Raw genomic sequence first — 20,769 nt, 5'->3', positions numbered from 1 at the left:
CTTCCAGAATGAATCGGTCATTCGTCTAATTAGTTGCAGTCGCGAAAGTCGATTTTTCGGAATTTCCTGAAGAGAGGGTTCCGGGATGGTATTTAGAGCTGAGCCGATAAGGAAATGACCGGGTGTGAGAGCGACGGCGTCGGACGGATCTTCTGATAGGGCTGCAAGCGGGCGAGAGTTTAGAATCGCTTCGACCTGTGTTAGAAGAGTAGATATTTCTTCATATGTGAGTAGAGATTCGCCTATGACCCTGCGGAGATGAAATTTTACGGACTTGACTCCCGCCACCCATTTTCCGCCGAAGTGTGGGGCGGAGGGAGGGTTAAATTTCCAGGTCAATCCGTCGTTTGCTAGAAGGTTAGCGAGCTGGATCCATTCCTTCGATGATGCAGTAAAAAGTCGCTTCAATTCGGCGTCGGCACCGATTAGATTGGTGCCGCAATCGCTGGTCAGCGTCGCACAAAGACCTCGGCGCCCGGTGAAACGTTTATACGCTGCGAGGAACCCGTCGGTTGAATAATCCGTTGCGACCTCTAAATGAATCGCTGATGAACTGAAGCATACGAAGATAATAAAGTATCCTTTATAGGTTTTGGCTCCTCTTCCTCGAAATGTTTTGAGCGTTAGGGGTCCGGCGTAATCAACTCCTGAGTTAAGAAAGGGTCGGCATGGAGTGACGCGAGACGCTGGAAGTTGACCGATAATCTGTCGTCCGGTGACAGCTCGCTGGCGAGCGCAGGTCACGCATTGATAGATGAATGATCGAATTGGAACTCGACCACCGATGATCCATAATTTTTTTCGTATTGAGGATAGCGTAAGCTGAGGTCCGCCATGTAGAGTTCGTCTATGGTAATGGTCGATGACGAGGGTTGTCAATTTAGAATTTCGTGGCAGTATAAGCGGATGTCTCTCCGAGGATTGGAGTTGCGCATGCTGAAGACGTCCCGTAATCTGAGGAGTCCATCGGAATCGAAGGTTGGAATGAGGCGCGACAGCGGACTTGTTTTTGAGAGCGGCTTGTTGTTCTGCAAGGTCTTAACTTCTTGTGAGAAGTAAGCTTGTTGAATTATTTTCGTCCAAAGTAAGAGTGCTGAGTCCAATTCTCTTGGTGTTAGAGTGGTCGGATGAGATTTTGTTGGATCTTGAAATCGATCACGAGCGCGAATGATCCAAGAAGAGATGCGAAGTAACTGAGTGAGTGACGAGTATCGTTCGATGAGATCCCAAATTTCCGGTTCTGATTTCTCGTTGGCGACGTTGCACGTAGCGGAGCGTTCCTCGAGGTCGGTTGTGATATCAAGAGTTGGAATGCGAGAGGGCCAGGAAGTGGAATGGCTTCGTAGTCAGAGCGGTCCGTTCCACCAGAGCATTTCCTGCTTAAGTCGTTGCGGAGAGAGTCCTCTTGACTCGAGATCTGCTGGATTTTCCTTGCCGCTGATGTGATGCCAACGAGAGTTTGGTAGCTCTTGAATAAACGCGACGCGATTCCGAACAAAGTCCTTCCATTTTGAAGGATGACTCTTGATCCAAGCGAGTGTAACTGTTGAATCGGTCCAGAGATGGATGGGAGTTTGGTCGAGACTAAGAACTTTTCGGATTTGAAGGACTTGGCGTACGAGGAGTACGGCAGCAATAAGTTCGAGTCGAGGTACTGTTAAGCGTTTGAGCGGCGTGATTTTTGTTTTCGCGCTGATGAGAGTTACTCGAGCATCATCCAGGTCGTTGATGACGCGCACGTAAACGACAGCGGCGAGGGCTCGTTGAGAGGCGTCGGAAAAGCCGTGAATCTCGATCGCCAACGATTCAGAGCTGATTCCGAACCAGCGTTCTATAGAGATGGTCGTGGTTTCCTCAAGTTGCTGAGTGAAGGTCGTCCATCGAAGAGAAAGTTCTTCTGGTAGTTCGTCGTCCCAATCGAGGCGGATGGCCCACAATTCTTGCATAAACATTTTTGCGACGACGATGATAGGAGCTAACCATCCAAGAGGGTCGAACATTCGAGCAATGAATGAGAGTACTGCTCGTTTTGTGGCGCGCTTCGACGTTGAGACCGAAGGTGCGGAAAAAAGAAAGCGATCGGACTGTCGATCCCATCGGATGCCGAGTGTGTGGTGCGGTGTTTCGTCGTCGACGTTGAGTATTGTCGATGAATCTCGGTCGGATTGCGGAATATCCGCGAGAACGGCTGATTCGTTCGCGATCCACTTGCGGAGCCGAAATCCGCCCGTCTTGAGAGTTTCGTTTAGTTGTTGAATTTGATTACGGGCTAGACAAGGATCCGATGCGCCGGAAAGAACGTCGTCGACATATATGTCAGAGCGAAGGATCTCGGCTGCGAGAGGGCTGGCTGATTCGGATTCGATGGCGAGTTGACGAATGCAACGTAACGCAAGATAAGGAGCACACGCGAGGCCGTAAGTCACGGTGCACAACACGTATTCTTGTAGGTTTTCAGCAGGTGAGAATCGCCAGAAAATTTTTTGTAGCGGCCAATCTTCTTCGTGAACGCGGATTTGGCGATACATTTTTTCAATATCGGCCGCGTACACGTATTGATGACGACGCCAGCGTAGGAGAACGTCCGTGATTTCAGTTTGTAATTTCGGCCCGATATGGAAAGCGTCGTTTAACGAAAAACCCGTGTTGGTTTTTTGCGAGCCGTTAAATACAACGCGAAGTTTCGTGGTTGAACTTGTCGCGCGAATGACGCCGTGATGAGGCAGAAAAAACTCACGTGTTTGAGAAGTCGAAGATGAGCTGGCGGGACGCATGTGGTCGAGATCGCGATATTCGCGCATAAACTCACAGTAAGCTTTCTTGAGTGTCTTGTTGGATTCGATGCGTTTTTCCATCCGACGGAGCGATTGTAGAGCGGGGGTGCGAGAGTCACCAAAATCTTGTACTTGTCGTTTCATTGGAAGGCGAACAACAAACCGACCTTGAGAGTCACGAGAGTGCGTGTCGTTGAAATGTTGTTCACACTGAATTTCTTCCGGTGTGAGTGATGCTTGCGATTGAGGTACTATCTCTTCTTGTAACCAGAACCGTTGTAAAGCTTGTAGGAGATCTGAGTCGAGAGAGCATTGAAGTCCAGTAACTGGTAAACAGTCAGGCGTGAGGTTGTCGTTAGTCAGTGGTCCAGAAAGTACCCAGCCGAGGGATGTTTTATGAGCAATTGGTTGTCCGCTTTGTCCTCGACGAAGACCTTCTTCAAAGATCTGCGCGCAGACATTCGCTCCGAATAGCAGGTCGATTTTTCCGGGAGATGCGAAGGTTGGATCTGCTAGCTGTAAGTCTTGGATGTGAGACCACTGAGTATATTGAATCTGAGCTGGCGGTAGATACGCTGTTAGCTTTGGCAGGACGAGAGCGTCGATCCGTAATTTAACATCTGAATTGACGCGAGAGAGGATAGTAAGAGAGACGGACCCGTTGGAAACGCTGTTCCGTTGTGCGCCGATGCCGAGAATAGGGATGGCTGCGGATCGTCGCGAGAGTCTCAAGGTTTGCGCAGCTGCTTCAGATATGAATGACACTTCCGATCCTTGATCTAGAAGAGCCCGAAAATGATATTGTTCCCCGTGGCGAGAGAGAACTTTTACCTGAGCTGTTGCGAGAAGAGCGGAAAAGCGTCGCGCAAGCCGTGGTTGCGCAACGTGACTCGATGATTGCGGTTCTTGTTCGTTGAGAGGAGTGATTGGATCACGTTTTTGAGATGTCGGAGTTTGCACCGCGGCTGTCGAAGAGGCGACTGAGGTTGTTGATATAGCGTCGACGTTGCCGGCCGACGGATGGAGCGTGGTATGATGTTGTTTGTTGCAGAGGCGACAGCGTTTTGCGTTCCGACACATTTTAATTAGATGAGGGCCGAGGCAGTTGAAGCATAGAGATTTTGATTTGATGAAGTCGCGGCGTTTGTCAGAAGTTTTTTCATGATACTTTGGACATGCGGATAAATAATGTCCTGATCCGCACAACGCACATTTTTGTTCTGTTGTTGCAGCGGTATAGGATCTTGCTGTTGTTGATGAGCGAGAGGTTGGTGGTTGTTGATTTTTAGGCAGCGACCGTTTGATAGCTTCGAGTGTGTAGATCCGGCTTACTAAAAAGTCTTCAAGTTCGGTAAATGACGGCGGAGTTGATCTCGGACCGAGCTTTTCTTCCCACCGTTTTAGCGACTCTGTATCGAATTTTCGAGTGAGCATATGGATGAGGAGGACGTCCCATTCTTTAACTGGACACCCGAGAGCTTCCAGGACTCCGAGAGCTTCCTTCGTATCGGCTAAGAGCTGTTTGAGAGCCGCTGCGCTTTCGAACTTGACCTTCCGAGGCGCGTGGAGGGCAGCGGCTTGAGCATCGATAAGTATGCGTTTATTTTCATAACGCGTGACGAGTGTGTCCCACGCGCAGGTGAAGTTCTCGCCAGAGATCGTGAGATTTTTAAGGTGTTGAGCAGGTTCGCCTGAGAGGCTCATCTTTAGATAATGTAATTTTTCGACATTTGATACGTCGGGATTGTCCTTAATGATTGAGGTGAAGAGATCTCGAAAATGACTCTACTGCGAGTAGTCTCCTGCAAACGTCGGTACGTCTATACGCGGTAAGCGTCGGGAGCGTGCGATTGATGCTGAAGCGCTTGTCTTTTCAGTAGTGGACTTGTCTAATTCAACCGTTGGGGTAATCTTGTCCAGAGACTCAAGAAGACTACCGTACGCGTTTATGTATGTTTCTTCGCATTTACCATACACGTCGTCGTTGAAATATGGAATTTTTCTTTGTTCTGCGTTGCACGATCTGAATATGCTTTCATGATTCGTTTTAAAAGTCACCCAATTAGATTTTAAAGTTTCGATTCGACTCCGTAGGTTGCCGCGAGTAATATTGTCTTCGAGTTTCTTCACGGTCTCGACGGTACGATAGATTACTCCGTAGAGCTGATGCTGACGATCGATGGTGTTTTCCACTGTTGCCATAGTGAATGGTTAAAATTGAGAGTCACTGTAGATTGAGAATCACTGGCACTGAATGTTAGTATTAGAGAGCGCGCACTGAAAAAAATTCTACCGTCTTTGAGAGAGCGCGAGAACGACACCTTTTTTTTCCGATGTTAAGAGAGAGAAATTGAGAGATCACTATTGAGCGAGAGATTTCGATGAACACGCGAAATAACTGAGATAGAGAGACTTCGAAATCTCCATTGTTAACAATTGGAGATTGTTGTGCGGTAACATTGACCGCACTACTTTCCGCGAGAATTTTATCGCGAGCGATCCGTAATCCGGCTCGAAGGACCAATTTATGTTTTGATTTACGATAATTGATACGATCGCGTAGACTGACGGCGCTGGAGACGTCGGAGAATCGAATTTCCAAAATTGAAATAGAGGAGATATTAAGCGTGTAAGAATCGATCTTTATTCTTTCGATACTCAGTACAGACTGTGTCGACAAGCACCAATTTATGTTTTGATTTAAGTTCGCAAGGGCGAGAAACGAGGTGTGTAATCGTGTGAATGTCAAGGGAGCGTGAGTGTGTGTGTATGTGAGTGTGTGAGATGAGAGATAAACAAACGATTCACGCGGTAAAGTGATGTCGACAACGATTAAATATAGATTGACGAATTACATTGAGACACGTTTACAAAATTTTAAGAAATGAAGGACAGTATCAGTTTAATAAATCAGCGTCGGAACAACATGTCATGTAATAAATTCGTAAATTATGCTAAATCTAAACCTAATCTATTAAAAGCAGTAAAAAGGACAGAAAAATATAACTTTAAGCAGGGATCGGCAAAAAAATAATTCGCATTTTTCATTTTTGAATTATTCAAAAATTTAGCAAAAACAACAAATTAAATCTTTATTGAATTAGCAAATTAATTATTAATCATAAAAATTATTAATTACGTAAAAATTAATATTTAGGCCAAAGTGAATTACTCATTACTTAAAAAATTGATAATTTGTCAAAGAAAAATTTTTAGTTAATAAAAATTAATATTTAGGCGAAAATTTATTAGTTTTTATTTAAAAATTGGTAATTAGTAGAAATAAATTCTTTATTATTAAAATAATAAATAGTTTGTCAAAAATAAATTATTTTTTATTTGAAAATTAATAATTAGTGAAAAATAATTACTAATTTTTTAATAATAAATTATTTGTTTTTGGTAAATTACTAATTATTAAAGAGTTACCTCGAGAGTTACTTATTTCAAAAATTTTATTAATTGATTCAATATAAATAACTAGTTATTACATTTAAACATGGTTTTAAAAAAAGTTATATTAATGTTAAGGTCAAATTAATTAAACATTAAAAAAAATTAAAAATAAAAATAAAATATAATAAAAATACAAAAAAAGAAGTAGGAATAAACTCTCGCCACCTCCTCCTCGTCGGTTATTACTGGGTTTGGCAAAGAGCGAGATAAGATTGACTTATCAAATCGCCATATTGGATGCGCCATTTTGAATTTTTTCATTAGATTTGCTTTTAGCAGTATGAAAATCTCTTATAATCTTCAAAAATAAAAAATAACTAATATCGTGAGCTTAAATGCAATGAGTTACTTACTTGGGCTTATAAATATAAGGGTGAGTTTTCACCCTTAAAATTGCACCAGTGCCGATATAAAAAAATACGTGTCTATTATTTTGACTACTCTACAAGTATACCGAGTTTCATTAAAATCGGTGAGTCACACAAAGGTAACCTTACTTGTCAGTTTCACTTGCTAATCCAAAAATTATAGTTAAATTAATTTTAATATCCGGGAAAAATTTTGAGACACATTTTAAACAGAAGGAAGCAACGGGTTGGTTTTATTTCTTTCTCGAGCCATCTCAGCTTTCTCTTATTACATTTTTTATAAAAATTATAACTCTTACTATAATTGTAACTTTTACTATAATTAATATAACATTATTTTTTACTTTTTGCGCTTTTAATACTATGCGCCATTGAAACTTTTCTTTAAGTGACGTTTTGGAATGAAACGTAATTATAGTGTTTTTTTTCTATTTTACATTTAAAGTCGCTAGATATTTCATTTAGTGTTGCCAATTTCAGGTGCAACATGCCAAGTCGTAGGAGTGGGAGTAGAGTGGAGAGTGCGGCGTACGTGTGAGCCGGCGCGCTAAAATGTACGCCGCATCCCCCACCCTACCCCCACCCCTACGACTTGGCGTGTTGCGCGACCTGAAATTGGCAACACTGATTCCATTGTTGTAAGACAGGAATATCTTCACATATTTTATTTGTTAGCATATGTTGACATCTGTCTTCATTTGTTTCAAAAGACTGTTCAACGGCAGTATTATTAAGCACGACCGCTAAAAGTAAAGCGCGTTTCGCGGCAGAGCTCTGCGTAGCGAAAGAGTTAAATCTTATATCCATTAACATTTGAAATAAGTTTTTGAATTGATACTAAAATATTTTTTATTTTTATTAAAATGTGTGATAATAACTGCGCTCAGTGCAATATCTCGTTACAAAAAGCTGCTAGAAAGTCTTTTGTAATATCTAAAGATACAAAATTCTGTAAAAGATGTTATCATATAAAAAAGTACTATTAGTCATGCTACTTTTCATACTGATGATCAAATTCCTGAACATAGTAACGAGAATAGAGATGAAAAAATAAATCTGAGTTTTCCGCGAATGTTATGCAAAACTCGATCTTGTGTTTGTGTTTGTGACATTCGATTGTGATGTTACACACAATTTAGTGACAATTCCAAAACAAGTAAGGATTAATTTTTTTATATATCAAGGAATTTATATTTTAAAAAAAGCCTCTTGTTGCCGAAATCATATTAATGACAGTTTCGATAATTTCACTGAAGATGTTCGCGGTACCGATAAAGTACCAACAATTAAAAAATTAGAAAAAACCAATCTAGATTCAAATGAGATTGTTGATCTAATTGATAACTTAAGATTAAAATGTGTAGAGAAGAAATATAATGAGAAATTCATTATTGATAATATCGTTACTTTAAAACTCCTTGTCCCATAACTGAGAACTCCGCGTTGACGGTGGCGACTAATTGCGGTAGAAATAAAAACCCTGTTAACGATCTACTGCATAGGTAAAAGAATCGTATCTAACGACTTACTGCATAAGTGAACTGTGTTATCAATCGGTCAAACAGTTCAATCGATTAAACAATAAAATAATATAATGTAATGTTATATATAATAAAAAAATGTAATGTTTTATCAATGTAAAAATTTGAAAATTGAACAATTCTTCTAGATTTATATTTCCAGTAAATCTGTATGTGTAACGATTACATTAGTATGATGCCTGAATGAGGACATGGCTTTCCCGAAAATCGAGTGATGGAATATGGACTACGCACACAAAGAAAAAGTACACGTACGTGTGCGCTCGAAACTTAGGCCAGCTTGGTAGACAAGTCACACAGCCACACAAACATATGCACACACACACACACTAGCTAATGTTCATTCTCTTTCTTTCTGTGTATTCTTGAGTCGACTAACTAGCCGGTTCGACGATTTAGAATCAGATATCGAATCGATCACGCGTTTCATTTGCAATATCAACGTATATAATGTTTTTTGGTGTGTGTGTGTGTGTGTGTGTGTGTGTGTGTGTGTGTGTGTGTTGTATGTAATATTTATATCTTTAATCGAAAAATAATAAAAAATAAATATAAAAGAAATTTCTAATCAGAAACTAACATATATATATATATACATCCCAGACAGCACATGATATTATTCGAATATTCTATACTCATACTAAGAATGTACGTACTGAACATAATATACTGAGAATATCTCTATAATATCTCTTGTAGTATATCATTTTTCGTATATTCTTAGGATGTTTTCAGAACATCATTTGTAGTATATTATTTTTCATTATATTCTCAGAATATACTTTTACGTATATTCTCAGAATATACTTTTATATATATTCTTAGAATATACTGTAACCATCTTTTGCAGTATATTATTTCTCGTATATATATCGTATATTCTCAGTATATACTTTTACGTATATTATCAGAATATACTTTTACATATATTCTTAGAATATACTGTTAGCATCTCTTACACACTTTACAGTATATTATTTCTCGTATATATATCGTATATTCTCAGAATATACTTTTACATATATTATCATAATATTCTTTTACATATATTCTTAGAATATACTGTTAGCATCTCTTACACATTTTACAGTATATTATTTCTTGTATATATATCGTATATTCTCTGAATATACTGTTACGTATATTCTCAAAATATACTTTTATATATGTTCTTAGAATATACTGTTGATATATTTTACAATAAATTATTTCTCGTATTTTCTCGTATATTTCAAGAATATCAAGAGACACGGTAGTGTCTCGCGCCTAGTTGACGGCGTAGCCGACTCCCGCTTTAGCGAGGCACCGCGTGTATCTTTACGCGAATCGGACAGGTGAGTCAATAGGTCTGTTCTTTTCAGTTGAACTGGCTGCACTAGTTCAGAGGTTGTCTTTTTCCTTCCAATGTTGAGCAAAAAAGACAACCTCTGAACTAGTGCAGCCAGTTCAGCTGAAAAGAACAGACCTTATTATAAATTTCGATACTTTAAAATACGCGAATTTATTGGCGGATATGTGTATAGCAACGCCATGTTGGATACGTAATTGCCGGTATTGCCGACGCCCGGCGCTGGTTTCTTCCTTTTCCTTTGTGCTCGTGACGAGTGTGCAACACGCGTGTGGTTCTTCAAATTCTAATCGGTATTAATCGCAGGTAATTCTTTTTATTTAATTTAAAATGCATGAAATTTTCAACTCTATAAAAGATATTTTCAAGATATATTTATTATTTTTTGTTAATACTTGATATAGTTTACGATAAAATATACGTTATTGCAACGTCATTATGGTTTTAAGCGAGACTTAAATATATGTTCGTCTTTATTTATTTAAAAGGAAAGATAAAGATAGATACATATTTAAGTCTCACTTAAAGCTAAAATAATGTTGGTGCAATCGGGCCTTAGTGTTTAGTGGGTTAGGACGTATATTTATTATATCCATGTGTGTTATAATTGATTTGCGCATGTGTTAAAATGCTTTATTGTTAATCAGATAATATATTATTGATAAATATGATTTCTGTTGCATATATTTTCTCATTTTTAATAGATGTGATTGATTATATGTTATGCGCAAGTCAATTACAAACATGAATATTCATGTGTGTAATATTGACTTGTGCATAACATATAATCAATCACATCTATTAAAAATGAGAAAATATACGCAACAGAAATCATATTTATTAATGATATTATTTGATTAATAATGAAGCACGTTAACAATTGATAAAAATTCTTTATTTTCATTAAAAGACGACCAAACTGGCTATGATTATAATAGTAGATCACTAAGGCCCGATTGCACCAACATTATTTTAGTTTTAAGTGAGACTTACATATGTATCTATCTTTATTCTTCTTTCTAAATAAATAAAGACAAACATATATTTGTTTCGCTTAAAATCAAAATGACGTTGGTACAATCGGGCCTAAGTGATCTATTATTACAATCATAGGCAGTTTGGTCGTCTTTTAATGAAAATAAAGAATTTATATTATCACTGGCGATACAATCTATTTTTAATTGATAACAATTTTAATAATAATTTATATTGTTATATTTTAAGTATTACTTTATTCATAATTAAATGAATTATTAATTAAATTAATATCATAATTAAATTAGTTTCATTATTGCCATAACATTTTATGTAATACATTTTATTTAATATATAATGTTATATTATAATAATTATAATTGTTAAATAATAACAATTATAATAATGATTTAAACAGATTTAAAATGAATCGAAAGCGTCTAAAGAAAGACATCTCAAATATATCAAAACGTCAATTAAGTAGATTGGTTAAACAAAAATCAGAATTTATTTCTAAGACTGTGTTAAATGTGACTGCCATACCATCACATAAGAATAATAATAAACTCACGAACAATGAGGAAAATATCATAGAAATTAATTATGACAAGACAGATATTCAAAGCGATGCACAAGTAATTGAAAAAGACTATGTTTCTAATGAAAGGAACAACGATATGCTAGTAAATTATGAGCATTTCAGTATAGAATATGTAAATGAACATAATTTAAATTCCATGCAATACAGTACAAGTATTCCTTATGAAGAATCAATAGCACAAGTGACATCTGAAAATGCATACTTGACAAACAGCAATTTCAAAAATGATCTTGTTGTCTGGGCTGCGGAATATCAAATTAAACATAATGCTCTAAAAGCACTACTTTTGAAATTAAGACAGCATTCTTGTTTCTCGACATTGTTGAAAGATCCACGATCACTTTTAAAAACGCCAAAAACACAAACAATACGTGTAGTAGTACCAGGGATATATTACCATTTTGGATTACTAAATGTTATAGCAGATCCATTGAAATTACAAAAAGAGATTGATTGTATCAAAATAGCTATAAACATTGATGGATTACCATTGTCAAAATCGTCTCAACAACAATTTTGGCCTATATTAGGCTCAATCCTTCCCTATAACAATGTATTTATCATCGGAATTTATTATGGAAATGAGAAATCAGCAGATGCAAATGATTTTTTACAAAATTTCGTTAACGAAGCAATAGAAATATGTGAGAATGGTATTTACATTGATAATCGTAATATACAATGTAGAATTGAAGCATTGATATGCGATGCACCAGCCAAAGCATTTACTTTATGCATAAAAGGTCATACAGGATATTCCAGTTGTACTAAGTGCATTACTGAAGGAGAATACATAAAAAATCGGATATGTTTTCCGCAAACGGATGCGCCACTTAGAACAGATGAGGATTTTATTCAGAAAGTTGATGATAATTATCATAACTCAGATGTAACATGCAGCTTGTTAAAAATACCTCATTTTAAACCTGTCACAAACGTACCTTTAGATTACATGCACTTAGTATGTTTAGGAATCATGCGAAAATTAATATATTTATGGCTTGGTGGAGATTTACATTACCGTGTACAACATAGAGCAGTAAAAGAAATTTCTACACGTTTATTGGAATTGAAACTATCAATACCTTCAAAATTTGCTAGAAAACCATGAAGGTTGGATTGTGTAAAATTGTGGAAAGCCACAGAGTATAGATTAATACTATTATACGGGTGTTCGGGAACTCCGGTGCCAACCGTTGAGGGATTGTAGGGTAGGTGAAAATATGCAACTTTCATTAATAAACATGTGGTCTCCGACGACGCCTGTCGACGCCAGTAACTTTATTATTTTTCCTTCACAAAAAATGCAATCACAAAAGATGCTCGAAATGGCGACCTCCTAATTCAATGCAGGCATTACACCGCCGCACCATACTTTGCCGAACTCGTTCGAAAATGCCTGGTGTATGCTGGACGACCTCACAAGCATTGAAGATCCTCGCAGTCAGGTCCTCTACTGTTTCTACAGGAGTGGCGTACACTAGGCTCTTTACATGACCCCAAAGGAAAAAATCCAGAGAAGTCAAGTCTGGGGAGCGAGGTGGCCATGCAACTGGACCTCCTTTGCCTATCCAGCGACCAGGGTAGGTTTGATCAAGATAGTCCCGCACTGCTCGGGAGAAATGGGCCGGCGCACCATCGTGCTGATACCACATCTGATTACGTACAAACAACATCACATCTTCGATTAACTCAGGCAGGGTTTCGCGGAGGAACTGCAAGTAATTGTTCCCGTTCAGGCGAGGTGGCAACACGAACGGGCCGATCAATTGATCACCTAAGATTGCAGCCCAAATGTTTACAGAAAACCGTTGCTGATGGGTCCTGATGTGTTTCGCGTGAGGATTCTCGTCATTCCAAAGATGGCTGTTACGGCTGTTGAAGAGGCCATCCTTTGTGAATTGCGCTTCGTCAGAGAACAAAACCATGCTACCAAAATGTGGATTGTCTACGAGGCGATTAAGGTACCACTGACAGAAATTCACACGAAGCGGGAAGTCAGCTGGGCCCATTGCTTGCACCTTCTGTAGATGGTAGGGGTGTAATTGTTGTTCGTGTACGACTTTCCAGACAGTATTGTGGGCGACTCCCATAGCATGGCCGATGGCGCGAGTGCTAGTGGACGGTTCATTTTCAAATCTTTCCAGAATATCCTCCTCAAAATCAACGGTCCGGACAAGTCTTCTTGCTCCGGTGTCTAATCTGTTCACCGTCATCGTTCCCAGTTCCCGCAAGCGACGATCGATGGCTGCAAATGTTTTCCGACAGGGGTGTCGCCGATTAGGAAATCTCTCACGGTAGATCCTTTCAGCAAGTCTTGTATTGCAGCGAGCCTCACCGAACACAAGATGCATGTCTGTCATCTCCGCAAATGTAAACATGTCGATTTAATTTCCGAAACAAAACGCTGAACTGAGATCAGTGTGGACTAGGCGTTCGCTGCTTTGCGTCGCAGAGATGCCAGTTTCGAGACGCTGCCACCACGAACACAAGGAAAGAGCCTCGTACGTGTGCGCAGGCGCCGCTGAGCGCGGAGCGCCATCTCTGCTTTGCAGTCGTGCATCGTTGACAGGCGTCGTCGGAGACTACATGTTTATTAATAAAAGTTGCATATTTTAAAAAACAATCTATACACACATTTTATGATATTTCATGTAATTATCAGAATTATGTTTTCCAAAGATTTACATGAATATTTATCCTATGCGCAAGAATTAATTTTATTTTTCATTAAAAAATTTGTTAAACTTTATGGAGCCCACAACGTTTCGCACAATGTTCATTGTCTTATGCATCTTGTAGACGATGTTAAGAACTTTGGATCACTTGACAATTTCAGCGCATTTAAGTTCGAAAATTATATGCAACAATTAAAGAAATTACTTAGAAAACCCGAAAAGCCATTACAACAAGTAGTACGAAGATGTACTGAGAAAGACATGAACTTAGATATATCACTATTACGAAATATTTCGTCAGATTCTATTTTAACACATCCAAATCTATCGTCATTACATTGTGATGGTCCACTTACATTTGATTGCAATAATCCGCAATACAAAGTTATTAAATATAGTGGAATCACATTCAAAGTTGGATCACTTGCAAATAATTGTTGTGGCTTAAGCGATGGTACTATTGTTTGTATCGAAAATGTGGCGCACTGTAAAGAACGAAACATTCCTATGATTATAGGATATGAATTTTTGGAAAAAAAGGATGTATTTGGCGTTCCTTGTCCTTCTTTGCTTGGAATATATTCTGTACATGTATTATCACGTTTGAAATCGTGGCCATTAGAAACTGTGACAAGGAAATATGTAAAATTACCTTGTGGAAGCAATAAATTTGCAGTTTTTCCACTATTACATATTGAAACGTAATATGCTCATTGGTATGGTACTAGGATGGCTGAAAAAAAGTATTCTATTATTGAATTTGAAGATGGGGTCCAAATTATTCCAAATAATTGGTTCACCGCAGATTTTAAAAAAGCTTTTTGGACACATTATACACATAATCGACGATATGATACAGCAGTTAAACTAATGAAATCGCCAGACTCTACATGGTTGGAACATCCAGTCAAAAAAATATTCGGGACATTTTGTAAGTGGTTTTCTTAATTATATAGTTTTCTTTTTATTCTGATCTTTTTATTAAAATTAAATTAATAGTTGTGTAATATATGTAAAATAACTATATAGATTTTAAATATTGCAACATTTTGTACGTTATTTCTTTAAAGATTATTTTGGACTATCTCTCAAAAAGAATAAAAATTTGTTTATTTGTTTATTGTATGATAATAAATTAAGTGATTCAGATTATATATTAAAAAACGCTATATTTCTTTCTTTTTTATTTAAAAATGATAACATTAATAGCTATCAATTTTATTTATTTATCTTATTTTTCCCACATTTTATGAATAGAAATAATAATTTTAAGTGTATAAATGAATATTAATGCTACCATATTTATATTATTCGCGAGTGTGAAAACATTGAAATTTTATATTCTCATAAACAGTTAATTTTCAATGGTTGGAAGTAATAAAGGTCCAAGATATACACGAAGAAATATAGCGTTTTCGACTATACCTGGTTTACTAGCGGCTTACCAGGTCCAGTCAAAAACGTTAATAGATTGATTAAAATAATATAACATTTTTCAGCTTGCTATGAAAAAGCGAGGAAAAGGATGTCGAAGACTTATCAGATATAAATTCATCTTGTACTGAAACAGAAGAATATTTTTAAAAATCCCGAAAAATCAGAGCCGCTAAAGTAGTGAATGACTCATCATCAAATAGTAGTGATGAATTTTCTGAAGCAGACGAAATATTCAAAGATATTCCTAAAGTTCCGGAGAAACAAATAACGACTACACGTACTAAAATAAAAAACTTGTCAAGCAAGAACAGAAACAAACAAACTGCCGATTTAAACATTGATTATGATTTAGGTATAATATTAGTAATTTATGTTTTATTACATTATACATTATATACACATTATATTATATATTATTTTAATGTTGCAAGCATTCACATTCACATTATACAAAATCTTTTTTGGCATTTATGTTTTTATCTAATGTTTAATATATATATTCATGATAATTAATATTATTACAATAAAATCTTTTATTTTTAGAATCAGAATCACAAAACTCAAGAAAGAACAGAAGCAAACAAACCGCCGATTTAAACGTTCATGATGATTTAGGTATAATATTAGTAATTTATGTTTTATTACACATTATACATTATATACACATTATATTATATATTATTTTAATGTTGCAAGCATTCACATTCACATTCACATTATACAAAATCTTTTTTGACATTTCTGTTTTTTATCTAATGTTCAATATATATATTCATGATAATTAATATTATTACAATAAAATCTTTTGTTATTTTTAGAATCAGAATCAGAATCACAAAACTCAAGCAAGAACAGAAGCAAACAAACCACCGATTTAAGCGTTGATAATGATTTAGGTATAATATTATTAGTAATTTATGTTTTTTATTTCATTATACACATTATTATATATACACATTATTATATTATATATTATTTTAACGTTGCAAATTCACATTCATAATTATACAAAATCTTTTTTGACATTTCTGTTTTATCTAATGTATAATATATATATTCATGATAATTAATTAATATTATTACAATAAAATCTTTTGTTATTTTTAGAATCAGAATCAGAATTACAAAACTTGTCAACCAGAAGCAATCAACAAACTGCCGATCCAATCAATGATGATTTAGGTATTAGTAACTTATATTTTTAATTGTGTTTTTAATTTTTAATTGTGTAAAATTCACATTTTATTTATGTTTTTATAAGCATAAGTACAATATTTTCATTGATTTACAGAAACTAAAAATTTTCGCCAATTTATTATTAAAAAACTAATAACTTTGGAGATGAAAATGAATATCATCCAAAGATATCAAAAGTTTGATCTACAAAGACAACCAGTTAATATATTGGATTCAGAAGAAAATCAAGTCGATATTTTCCAAAACCTACCACTCAAAAACGAAAATGAACTTGAAGCAATGGAAATAAAGTTAAACAACGACTCGACTTATAGAACATATATGGTAAGTTATATCTCTGTTTTTTTATTGCCTTTGCATTCTCCTTTGTTTATGATTAATTCGAAAGAGCCTTTTTATGTTTTTTATTTTGTTTTTTATTTATATAAAATAATTTTAAATCTATTAACGTTTTTGATGGAATAATTGTAGCTATATTTTTGATGTTCTACATAGAATTTTATAAAAAAATTGTAATTCAATAATATTATAAAACAACTGAAAAATATTCTGAATGTAAATGTTTGTACGTTAAAAAATATAATATAGATAGATGAATATTAACGGGCAAGAGAATTTTTTACAAATATTTTAAAGTAGCATATTACTTTAAGACTAAGATAGTAACATTTTCATAAAAGTTTATTTGTATTTAGATTTCCACCATAATAATTTTCTATAGATTTCTCAAGATTTGAGTTTTCATTACAGTATATCTTCATTATAGCATCATTAATAGAAAGCTTTTTAAAGTAAAACTAAGTCAATCAATAACACTAAAATATTCAACTGATATTAACAGTAATAATATATTGATTATAGATTAAACAATTAGCCCGAATAATGTGTAAAGATACGAAAACTTCATGCATTCGGCTTATGAGGCAGATTTTTTCAAACGAGTTGGCAATGAAGTACAGTTGGTATGGAGCAAAGAAGAAAAGTATCTTCTCAAACCTACAATTGTGTAAAATAATTATGTGTAAGTAAAATAAATTCAGAATTACAATTTTGAATTTTGAATTATTTAACGGCATAATTTTTTATATAAATATAATATATATATACATTTATAAATATATCTAGTGCAATTTATTTATTGAAGAAACTTTTTTTACAAATATTAGTATTTTAAACAATTTTTTTATATTGACATTGAAACAAATTTGTTCTTATATTTTGTAATCGAATTAAACTAATTGTTTGGAAAGTAATTAATACTTACAAATTACTAATGTTTAAAAATTAATGTCTTTCAGGTGTGATAAGAAACTCCCATGCAAATGCAACAGATGATCAAATTTCGAATCCGATAAAAATTTGGTTAGCTCATGCAAAGGAGCGTGCTACAAAAGAAGCTGCAAAAGAAGCTGTAACAAATGATATATGAAGATATATTTTGATAGTTCCTAATCAGTGGCGTCACAGTTTTGGCTCCCCCGCAAAAAATTTTTTGGACCCCTCTGACACACGTATACATATAATCATCATTTTGTTTTTAGCTTGAATTTTTGTTTCGGCAAAGTTTTAATTTTCATTTATTAAAAATATGATACTTTTCATTTGATACATACACAGAGACTATACCCACACAGAGCTACATATCTAATCGATATCTACTGGATATCGACATATCCATATAATGTCCATATCTACTATGGATAATCAATAGATATCTATTAGATATCAAAAATATCTATATCTCCCGTATAACCAGCTGGGATATCTAGTGGATATCCACATATTATCCACACATCCATGTTAACTAAAAATTTATTAAAAATATCCACTAGATATCCATTAGATATCATATAATGTCCACATATTCACGTCCACTAAATATCTAACAAAGATATCTAGTAGATATCCACTTATTGTCCACATATCCATGTCCACTAAAAATCTAACAAGGATATTTAGTGGATATCTGATTATTGTCCACATATCCACGTCCACTGAATATCTGACAAGAATATCTAGTGGATATCCGATTATTGTCCACATATCCACGTCCACTGAATATCTGACAAGGATATTTAGTGGATATCCGATTATTGTCCACATATCCACGTCCACTGAATATCTGACAAGGATATTTAGTGGATATCCGATTATTGTCCACATATCCACGTCCACTGAATATCTGACAAGGATATTCATTAGATATTTACATGTTATCTACATAATATCCATGTCCACCAAATAGCTACGAAAGATATTTATTAGAGATCCACGTGTTATCTACATATTCATTTCTTATTCATAAAAATGTTTGCCAGAAATATTTAATAAGCATATATCCATTATTAATTAGAAATTAAAATCTAAATAGTTATATTTGAATTTTTTTTATATACGTATAGTTAATATTATTATTAACTATTCGATATTTTACATTTTGTATTATGTGCGTAATACGCATACGTTTATCTTCTTGGTGCCTATTATAATTATGGTTCTTTATTGGGTGAGTTTACTCACGAGGTGAAAATTACAAAGTGAGCGATTCACTAATAGGTTATCTACGATTTCATTCGTCGAAATCTAGTGAATCTCTCACTTTCGTAATTTTCATCTTGCGAGCAAACTCACCCAAAGAACCGCAGCACTCTTATTTGTATTTAGGCGCGTAACTGCAATACATGTGTGTACATATATATCCCTGAACATGAAAATCCCGATGATTGTGCGCGCCGCGGCTACTTTGTCATTAATTGGCCATTTTCCAATTCATGGCGCCCTTAACTGCGCGATGTTGTTCTGCGCATATGATCTGACACGCAATTAGCTAATCGGAGACACGTGAGCTGCCGAGTCAAGCCGGCATCCGGTATCCGGTAAAGAATGAGGAAGCACGTAGCACGAGGCCATTGTTACGTGATTGTTACGCGAGACGTATGTACCGTGTGTGAATCAAGATAAATCCATGAAAATCCAACACATTATTTGTATATTGTGCATCGGTTTGGGTGTCCTTTTGTGCACGAATTTGTTCTGTAAGTATATTTTCTTTTCCTTTTGATTATTCTGTATAAAGATATACTCAAAAATTATTTTGCGTTTTGTGACCACGTTGGCTAATCGTGATACGTAATACACGTAATAATGTGCGTAATAATATATTTCATATATTTATTTTAGCAGTAGCATATACATATATCTAAATTAATTTGATATAACTAAATTATTTTGTTGCAGTGCAATTTTAACAGTCGGAAAGACTACCGAGTCTTACATTATATTATGGCATCGGTATTTGCCGGTATATAGTTTCAACCTTCCAAAAAAGATCTCGAACTAGTGCTTCTAATAGGTCCTCGTTTCAAAGAATTTGGCATCGGAATTTGTCAGGTATATTTCTCATAAGTTATTTTTAGTATAATTAAATATCTTTTTTTGCAATCTTGTTTTTTCAATTATAAAAATTTTGCTGTATATGTTTGTCTTTATTTTATCTTTATAATATATAACTAAGGATGATAATAAACTTATATATCTTTTTGACTTGCATCACTTCTCATTCTAATAACTTATTATCATCATGTTATATATGCTGTCGCTTTAGATTGAATAAATAGTATGAAAGTACACTGAAAATAAAACATTTATAAAAACTTTGGTTTGTTTGTTGCAGAAGTTGTCAGGAAAACATTCCCTTGCGTCACGGAGAAAGATTTTGAAATAAAATGTAAAGATTGGTTCCGACACGCAAAACACAGATTTGAGAATGAGAAACGACGGCAAAATAATTCAACGCAGGTTAGGGTTTGCGTTAAATATATTTATTAATAACTATCTATTACTGTCCTATAGGTCTTAATTCTGTATACACGGTTCTGTATACACATTTCAAAGATTGCGCATTCTTTCGAGACATTAAACTCCAAACTAAAAAGAATGGTTTGTTTCATTGTTTCAGCAATAAGATGCCAGAAGCATACTGATGAATACTTATATGACGTGGATGTGCCTGTCATTTGTGTCAAATGTGTCTAGTGCAATTGTCGTACATGGGCTATCTCATCGTGAGATTTCCACTGTTTACGTATCTGCCATCGCCGCTCGAAATAATGGAAAAGTCTCATCTGAAGAAAGATATGGTATGTTTTATATAGCGTCCCAGAAAAACTGAATGTGCAAACGTACAATTATGACAATTGTGATAAGGATGATAAAGATCATCGTTAGTTCATTTCATAGTATTATTCGTTAGTTTTGCGGTCCTAAGAGAAAATGTTACTATCCAGTGTTATATAATTTTATAGTGGAGAGTGAAAATTGTCGAAAAGGAAATAGATAATAACAGTAAATGTATTTGATTAACCCCTTAGTACTCTGCGTTGATACCACTGCTT

The 20,769-nt window shown here is 35.3% G+C and overlaps 3 protein-coding genes and 1 pseudogene across 3 annotated transcripts in view; 3 read left to right on the top strand and 1 right to left on the bottom strand.

Moving 5' to 3' along the window:
- Positions 1-1,346: 1,346 nt before the first annotated feature.
- On the bottom strand, positions 1,347-4,478 carry LOC145936543 (uncharacterized). The gene has a single exon (XM_083038783.1). The coding sequence runs from the start codon at positions 4,476-4,478 to the stop codon at positions 1,347-1,349; it is 3,132 nt and encodes a 1,043-aa protein (XP_082894909.1).
- Positions 4,479-10,887: 6,409 nt separating this feature from the next.
- LOC145936541 (uncharacterized) lies at positions 10,888-14,002 on the top strand (annotated as a pseudogene).
- A 1,323-nt stretch (positions 14,003-15,325) lies between these two features.
- Positions 15,326-16,352, top strand: LOC145936540 (uncharacterized; the record flags this gene model as incomplete). The annotated part of the gene is made up of 4 exons (XM_083038782.1): positions 15,326-15,530; positions 15,722-15,793; positions 15,997-16,075; positions 16,286-16,352. Coding segments are annotated over 4 exons (423 nt in total), but the record flags the coding sequence as incomplete, so codon positions are not given.
- The window catches only part of LOC145936539 (uncharacterized), a 15,327-nt gene continuing 10,909 nt past the window's right edge, over positions 16,352-20,769 (top strand). Inside the window, exons 1-4 of the mRNA XM_083038781.1 lie at positions 16,352-16,355; positions 16,470-16,699; positions 17,237-17,396; positions 17,674-17,757. Of these exons, the coding sequence (XP_082894907.1) occupies positions 16,352-16,355; positions 16,470-16,699; positions 17,237-17,396; positions 17,674-17,757 (478 nt within the window). The remainder of the gene's footprint in view (positions 16,356-16,469; positions 16,700-17,236; positions 17,397-17,673; positions 17,758-20,769) is intronic.

The sequence above is a fragment of the Prenolepis imparis genome, unplaced genomic scaffold, assembly GCF_030444845.1.
Source record: "Prenolepis imparis isolate NDT839.2.m4 unplaced genomic scaffold, iyPreImpa1.0 SCAF_5, whole genome shotgun sequence".
NCBI classification, from domain to species: Eukaryota; Metazoa; Arthropoda; class Insecta; order Hymenoptera; family Formicidae; genus Prenolepis; species Prenolepis imparis.
Note: the sequence above shows the minus strand (reverse complement) of the source record. Positions and strands in the feature narration are given on the sequence as shown.